Source organism: Muscardinus avellanarius, assembly GCF_963383645.1.
Source record: "Muscardinus avellanarius genome assembly, chromosome: 4".
Taxonomy (NCBI): Eukaryota; Metazoa; Chordata; class Mammalia; order Rodentia; family Gliridae; genus Muscardinus; species Muscardinus avellanarius.
Window position 1 is genome coordinate 80,812,298 of NC_137789.1, and position 8,479 is coordinate 80,820,776.

Genomic DNA, 8,479 nt, shown 5'->3' on the forward strand with positions numbered 1-8,479 from the left:
GCCCAACTCACAAAACACCAGTGTGCAAAATGTACACTTTAGATTGTAACTGAAAATAGTCAAATTTCTCCTCCCTCTGGCAGGACTCCAAACATCTGAAATGTTAGAATATGGTGCTTTTAGCCTGAAACATTACACAATCAGCAGTTTACAGAACTGCCTTGTTTCTACTACCACAACTTTAGAGAGAGGAGGGCAGAAAGTGTTTTCTGTAATAAAATGTGTGTCTGGGTGGAAGGAAGAGAAAAGCAGAAGAATGTATACCTGAAAGATGGCATTCAACTTAAGTATCTTCCATCCTAGAAATGGTGAAAGAGGACACTTGCAGGACTTTTATTAAATCCTTCATTCCAGAATACCAAAGAACTGAGTAAAACACCACTCATCAAAGGGGCTTTGGAAGTCACACTTGAGGAGCTGAGCGTGATGGCACAGGCTTGTAACCCCAGTACTTAGGAGGCTGATACAGAAGGATCAAAAATTCAAGGACAGCCTCAGCAACTTAGCAAAAACCTGTGTCAAAATTTAAAGTTCTTAAAGAGTTGGGGGTGTAGCTTGGCGTTAGAATGTCCCTAGGCTCAACTCTCACTGAAAGGAAAGGAGGAGGAAGAGGAAAAAGAGGAAAAGATGATGGGGAGAAGAATTTCTTGCTCTCTGGGCTGAATCCCTTGGGCTAGTGCTTGACATCCTGGGATCATAAGAAGGTTAGGTCATGATCTTGACCTCAGAATTTTAAATCTCAGGTTTAAATGCTTTAAGAAAAATCCTCTTCCCTTTTTAGAACATGATTTTTGGTGCAGCTTTTTCCCAGATCAAAATGGCAAAAATCTTTTAGTTTCTAATAAGTATTTAAAATAAAATAAAAAACTGGATTCCTTACAACTTATTGCCACCATTTATATATGAATAAATTCAGAAATATATGACTTTTGGCCTCCATGGCAGATGGGGAGGATGATAGGAAGAGTACTTCTCTGACTGGGGGTATGCAAGCAAGGTCAGCCTCTCACCCCTTTGGTTATTTAATCAGAAGGTGGACACTGAGTACCAAATGCATCCCAAGCAGGGGGAGAGCAGTCTTGGAGATTAAGAATGCTTGCACTTCTCCTAGGGGGCTCTTTCTTTTTCTTTTTTTCTTTTCTTTTTTTTTTTTTTTCCTTTCCTGATATTCAAAGGGCTGTAAAGAAAAATGCAACCTAACCAAGAAACTAACCCAGGGCAGACATTAATCATCGTAACGGAAACAAACAGTGCCTGAGACTCGTGCCAGGGAAGGAGCCTCCCTGGACAGGCCAGGGAACCCGATTTTCCACCACCTGTGCTGACCACTGGGCCATTCTGTGCCTCTGTTTTTCCCATCTATAGAAAGAATGAGGGTTTGGAATCAGCTGTTCTTAAGGCTTCTTCCAGATTTAAAGTTTCTACTTTTATAAGATCCTAAGGAGTCTTACCGTGTCCAGCACGTGGTCACATGGTGTGATCATTCCACATACACTCCGCCTCCTGCTGCTGACTATGTGCTCAAAGTTGGGTAATCCCAGGCATGCAAGGGCTCAGATCTAGCCAGCTGTCTTTAATTGTAGGCAGGATGTTCCCTGTGCATCCTTTAGCACGGTATGGCAGTGTGGTTCTTCACAGAGCCTGGGCAGCAGAAGGGAATCTCCTTTGAGTAAGGCATGCTGAGGCGCTCTTTTGCACTGGGGTAGAGGGAAAGGGACAGGAGAGAACACCATTAGTCGCCTGAAGGGACGAGCCTAAAAGGTTAAAAGAGAAAATGTCCTGTTTTTCAAGGGTACATACAAAGCTGCCTGCTTAGAGCTGTGCCAGGTGTTCTGCCGCCCCTTTCCAGCCGCAAAGCTGCCCCAGCCTGGAGGCAGGCGGTGCGCGGATGAGGCTCAGACCACTGGGGTGCCCTATCCGCAGTCACCGCCTGAGACCTGCAGGGAAAGATGAATACCGGTTTCCCGGTGTCAGCCTACGCAGTCGAGCGCTGCCCTCTAGCGACCAAACGGGAGACGCTCGGCGACCCGAGCCTCGCCGGAGCCGCGCGCCGCGGTCCCCACGACGGTTGAAAGGGAGCCCATCCTTTGCAGGGGACACGGTGGCCGGAACGCCCTGGGACTCTTTTTCCATGTGCGGGCTCTGGAACTGTTTGTGATTTCCCTGCAGGGTCAGGAAGCTTGGTACATACATAGGTGGGTGGATAAATAAAAAATGTAAGATAAGTCGATGGTGGACAGACAGATGGAAAGGTAGATGGATGACAGACGTGCAAAGCACTCTGAGGGCGGCTGTTTGCCAGGCACGAGGCTGTGTCTCGTCCATTCTTCCGCTTGTCTCTTTAGAACGGAACTCAGCGAATACCTCATTGCCCCTGTCCTGATTTTCCAAAAGAGAAAACTGAGGTCCCAGGTAACGTCCGCAGCTTGCTCAACGGCGCGCTTTCCGGAGCCGACGGGGGCGCAGCCTCCTGGCGCTGCTCCCTCCGCGTGGCGAGGGTGTGCGGGGCCCGGAGGAGCTGTGCACCCCGCGGGAACGCGGGCTGTCCCCAGAGGAGCTTCCAGACCCGGAGGCTTTCCCTGCCTTCTGTGGGGTGGCAGGGGTCCTCAACTCCAAAGGGGAAACTAGATACCCAGAGCGTTTCAAGCCTTCGCTTCTGCGACTGTGAATTGAGCGCCTACTGCGCGCCTGGCGCTGTAAGATGCCCAGCCGGGGACTCAGGCGTCTCGGAGCCCTGAGCGGTGGCAGAAGCTGACCGCGGGCCGTCGTGAGGCCGGTCCTGAGCAAGGCGGGGGGGGGGGGCGCAGGTGGGAAGGGACTCCACAGCCCTCTGTCCTTCCAAGCGCCCGCACCCCACGGTGCAATTTCGGAGACTTTCTACCAAGAAAGTTGGCCCCACCTCACGCCCTCCCCAAACTTCCCGCCCCTCCCCCCGGCTCGCGGGCAGCCCCCCCAGGCGTCGGCGGGTGCGTAGGGCCTGCGTCAGCCGCAGCCCGCCGGCGATTGGGGCGCGCCGCCCCCTTCGGTTTGGGGCTAATTATAAAGTGGCTCCAGCAGCCGCAGCCTCGGGACAGCCAGGCGCTCAGAGCCCGCGGCCACGCGGAGGCCCAGACGGCTCCCGCGCTGCTGCCCGACGCCACCCTCTCCGCCTGCCTCCTCTCCCCGCAGAGCCGCTGCGGGGACCCGGTTTTTCCGACCACCTGCTCCATCCATCCGCGTCAACGTGAGTGAATTTGCCCCTAACTCGCCTTTTCTCCGCCTGCCCTCGCTGCATGCGCTCCCCTAACTTTCTCCCGCTCCTCGCTGCCACCTGGGCGAGGTCTCGCCTCCCCGAGCGCCCGGCTCTCCAGCCCTCGGTCCCCGCTGCTCCCTTCAGAATCCCGCCCTGGGCGAGGGGCGCCCGGGGACCCGGGGCTGGGGGAGACTATGCCAATCCGATCAGAACCCTTCCCTGGTCTCGGAAAAAAAAATGTGTGCGGGTGGGGCCGCAGAAACCAATGTCCTTAAGGTCTCTGCTCCACGACCCCCCAGCGGGAGTGGTCGCGGCGAAAACTCCCCTCCGAGGAATCAGTTCTGCTCCAGGACAGGCTAGGAGCGCGTCTCCTTCTCCCCTTGCAGCCCATGGCGCGGTTCCTGAGACTTTGCACTTGGCTCCTGGCGCTGGGCCCTGGGCTCCTGGCTACTGTGCAGGCGGAATGTATCCAGGACTGCGCGACGTGCAGCTACCGCCTCGTTCGCCCTGGCGACATCAACTTCCTGGTAAGTGTGGAGCTCTGTGCGGGGTGAGCAGCCCGACAGCCCCGGCCCCTGCGCGGCTCTTCTCCCGGCCGCACGGGTCAGAGCCGTGGCGGCGGGAACCCTTCCTAACTCAGGTATCTTGGCTCTTCCCGGCCCCTGACGGTGGTCTCGCTCCAGCTCTCAGCTTTGAGTACCTGTAACTACAGGAAACCAATGAGGTCAGAGGTATCCTCACACAAACCAAATTCGTTTTCACCTTGGGGATCCCAGAAGACAGGAACGTGCACTCTTCAGCACCTTGGATAGCACTGTGCTGGCGCCAAGACTGTCCAAAGATGCCCAGTCACCCCAATTCTAACCTCCCGGCCCGGGGTCGCCCACACCCAATCATCCTTCCTACAAATAACGTCATTTGGGGTACTATTGTGTCGCCTCTTTCACATTTCTTTTTCCTAGCTCTCTTAACCGTGGGTCCTTCACTTATGCATAGGAGCTGAGCCAAGAGAAACAAGAAAGCAATAGAGGAGAAGGAGAAATAGAGGTAGACAGCACAGAAAGAATCCAGTAGTTGCTGCGCAGGCAAAAGAAGAGGGAATTCAACCATGATCTTGTCTTGACTATGCTTTTGTAATACCAACTAAAACAGTTCAATTTGGCTACGATGAGAGATGACCAATGTTCAAAGACATGAAGTCAGTCCAAAGATGAACTACAGTATAGTGGCTTTTGAGGTTGGGGTGCGAGATAACAAAATGACTTTTATTCTAATCGTAGTTCATGTTGAATTACCTTGAGCTCGACGGATGAGAATTTCTGGATCTGAAATCCAAGAGGCTTCTTTGTAACTAGCTCCCCTAAGGATTTCTTTGCATTGCCTTTGAAATTAGTAGAAATTCTGTGGTACCTTAAAAAAGAAATCTAAAGAGTAGTGCATTTATCCAAGCTGATTTAGGCTCCACTTGAGCCTTTGATGTGCTCAAGTTAATGTTGCGCAGATGCTTGAAATGGAGAAAACTAAGGAGATTCCAAAATCCCCAGGTATATTTTTAAGTTAAATGGCCCTTGTTTTATTTGAATTACCTGATTTGCTTCCTGTGTTATATGCTAACCTGCCTTAGAGAATAGATACATTGTAATGCTGTATATGTAAACTATGAGAAAAAATTCATCTTAAATGGAGGGACAATCTCCCTTATCTACCTTTTTTTTCTCCTGTTATCGTGAGCTTTTCAGCTATGCGTAGAAATTGAGCAAATGCTATGAATGTAAGAATAGATCTTTGAGTAAAGAATTTTATACACAGGATATAAATAAAACTAAAGCATGCCATATTGGACACCCTACTTTCAAACTCCACAATTCCCCTGCCTCATCGCATGTTCTTTAAGCTCTGTTCTTGCCTGACACATACATGGTTCAGCTCCATAGCCCAGGGTTCTCTACCATCCACATAAATGTCATGTGGATTTTTTAAATCCCACAACCTGACTTCAAAGTAGTAGCAATTTTAAATACTGTTATTTAGTGAATTAATATAACTGACTTTTAACAGTGCCTGCTCAATTTATTTTTTGTATTTGATTCATTTATCTCACCAAACTCTAAAAGTACAAATCTTCCTTTTCCATTTTTGAGGAAGGTGAGGAGATTTCATTGTGTGGCAGCTAACCTTTCCCTGGATATCACCCCAAATTCTGACTTCTTTCTCTCGCCCACCACTCATCTCTTAACAGAATTTGGGGCAAAGGGTGGAGACAGAGACTAATGTTTTTTTTTTTTTTCATACTTCTCCTCTCTGCTTTTTATGTTCTCCTTGTTATCGCTCTTTATTACTACATTTTAATCCAAATGGTGATATGGCATAGGTAGTATGAGCAACATGAGGAAAAACAAACAATAAGCAGTCATCGATTAAAAATAATCTCTTAGAAAAGCATTTGGAATACGAACTGTTTAGTGTTAGAATTTAAATTTACATTTAGGATTGTTAGTTTCTCAGTGACAAAGATGTAGTTAATGCTGTTGTTGCTAGAATTACAATAATTCTGGGATTTTAGCTGTGAGATAAAAGAGGAGAAATAAGTTTGGATGGCCAAAATATAGTAAAAATCAATGTAACAAATATTTATCAAGCTTCTACCAGGTGATAAATACTTGTGCTTGGAACTGTAAGTACTCAAAGATGAGCAGGCATGACTTGACTGATGTTCAAATAGAATTTACCATCTGATATGATATTGACCATGGAATCCAGTATGATGTAAATACCACTAAAGACGCATAGATGACTATGATTGTTTATCATTATTTTCTTAAGGAATCCCAAATCACATACAATTTGATGTATGAGTATACAAAATATTAACATTAATTTTCAGCCAACAAATCATGTAAATGCCATTTTAGAATGAAACATTACTGCCATTTGAATACCTTATGCTTTTAATGAGGTTTTAATTTCTTAATCAGATATTATCAGAAGTAAAACAAGACCATCTTAATTAAACCATCTAGTTTTAATATAATCATGTATTTATTTTTCTTAGTAATTATTAAAAATTAATTACCATTTATCATAAAGATATTGTTGCATGGATAAACTACTTTCTTTGTGAAAATACCATTATGAGAGCAATAGTATATATTTAACATCAACTAAAATAATCATTACATTTATAAATACCAAGAAAATATCTGGCCTTTCTGCCTAAATCAAGAGCCTAAACCTAGATTCCATAAGTAGACCTGAATAGATTATAAAAGTCTCTGAAAGGCTAGGAAATACTATGGGAATTTTGTAAATGATTATGTAATATTAGTATTTTATAATATGCAAGTGAATAGGAAAATGTGAACAAGAACATTAGAACATATAGCCTTCGTCTTATGGTAATTTGAATTTAATAACTATATAATAAAAAAGAAATAATTATATTGCTGACCATTTCTATTTTATAAAATAACATAACTTTCATTGGATAAAGATTTTTTCTATTCACCAATAGCTAAATGTTAAGAAAGGGAACATAAATAATTTGTGCATTTTAGGCTGTATAGTTTTACAACTGATCTCATCGTTACCAAAAATTAATTTAAAATTATGAAACCTGTTTTGAACAACCAAGGAAAAAGAAAAAAAGATTCTATTTTAAGCAAATCAATACATTAGAACCCAAATAATTCATAAGATTTAATTAAGTATTCAGGATGTCTTTCTAATCTCATCTTGAAATTGTTGTTTTTCTTTGAAGATTGAAAACATTATCAGGAATATGGGATACCATTGTTGTAAAATGTTAATTCAAGAAGGCAAATAAACCTAATATTGATTTTTTTCTGTACAGCAAGAAGGTCAAAGGAATTTTGAGAATGTCCCTAATTAGGACATTTAAGCTTAGTCCATTGAATTTTTCCCTTTGGGTTAGAAAAAAATCCTATATTTATGGCATCAAGAGTGGAAAATTACACAGTGAAAGAAAATTGTGCAGCCAGTTGATCTAAGTTAAAATGTAACAGAGGTGGGGGCTTTTAAAATGTTGAAAGCACATTCTATACAATGGAATTAGAGAGGTTTATAATTTGATTGAATCAATCCCCCTCCGCCCCTTTCCTTTTCCCGGTTTTCATTTGTTTCATTTGTCTGTTCGGTGTGATGAACAGCTTTAATGGGACAAGGGAGCTGACTTTATGAGAGTCTCTATAGCGAACTCTCTATATTATGGTCCACAACTGGTTGGGCGAGGAAATCAGAGACATGTCTTTCATAATTAGATCGAATTGTTTTCCAGGCCTGCACACTGGAATGTGAAGGACAACTGCCTTCCGTCAAAATCTGGGAAACGTGCAAGGATCTCCTGCAGGTGTCCAAGCCCGAGCTTCCTGAGGATGCCACCGACGCGCTCAGAGAGGGCGGCAAACTGGAGGAGAGTCATTTCCTGGCCAAGAAGTACGGGGGCTTCATGAAAAGGTACGGGGGCTTCATGAAGAAGACAGATGAGCTGTACCCCGTGGAGCCAGAGGAAGAGGCCAATGAAAGTGAAGTCCTGGCCAAGAGGTATGGGGGCTTCATGAAGAAGGATGCAGAGGAGGGAGACGCCCTAGCCAACTCCTCAGACCTGCTGAAGGAGCAGCTGGGAACAGGCGACAACCGTGCACGGGAGGGCTACCCCCGGGAGGGCAGTGACGACCAGGATGTGGGCAAGAGATATGGGGGGTTCATGAGGAGCCTCAAGAGAAGCCCCCAGCTGGAAGACGAAGCCAAAGAGCTGCAGAAACGGTATGGGGGCTTCATGAGAAGAGTGGGCCGCCCAGAGTGGTGGATGGACTACCAGAAAAGGTACGGGGGCTTCCTGAAGCGCTTCGCCGACTCCCTGCCCTCCAAGGAAGAAGAAGATAACTACAAAGTAAACTCCGAGATGGTAAAGAGATATGGAGGATTTATGGGATTTTAATAGCCTCCCACATCAGTGACCCCCCACCTTCACAACCAACCCACCCTGGTCCCCCAGCGAGAAAATGCCTCATTGGTTGTGTCATATTGTCACATGTTGCTTGCACTGTTTAAGTGACTTCATGGTCCCCGTAGCTATACAACCTGAAAGCTGTCATTTCCGGTTAGTGGTTTTATGAGAGTGTTTAAGCCCAGTATTGGCCTATCTTAGCTATCTTGTTTTCATGCTGAAATAGTTTGGGTTACCTTGCTTCTTATTTTTGACAAAACACCAATAAATGCTTATTATAC

General features: G+C 45.7%; 1 protein-coding gene across 1 annotated transcript; it reads left to right on the forward strand.

The window, feature by feature from the left end:
- Positions 1-3,621: 3,621 nt before the first annotated feature.
- On the forward strand, positions 3,622-8,189 carry PENK (proenkephalin; the record flags this gene model as incomplete). The annotated part of the gene is made up of 2 exons (XM_080693753.1): positions 3,622-3,759; positions 7,527-8,189. 2 exons carry the CDS (start codon positions 3,622-3,624, stop codon positions 8,187-8,189), a joined length of 801 nt encoding a protein of 266 aa, XP_080549879.1.
- Between the last annotated feature and the right edge of the window lie 290 nt (positions 8,190-8,479).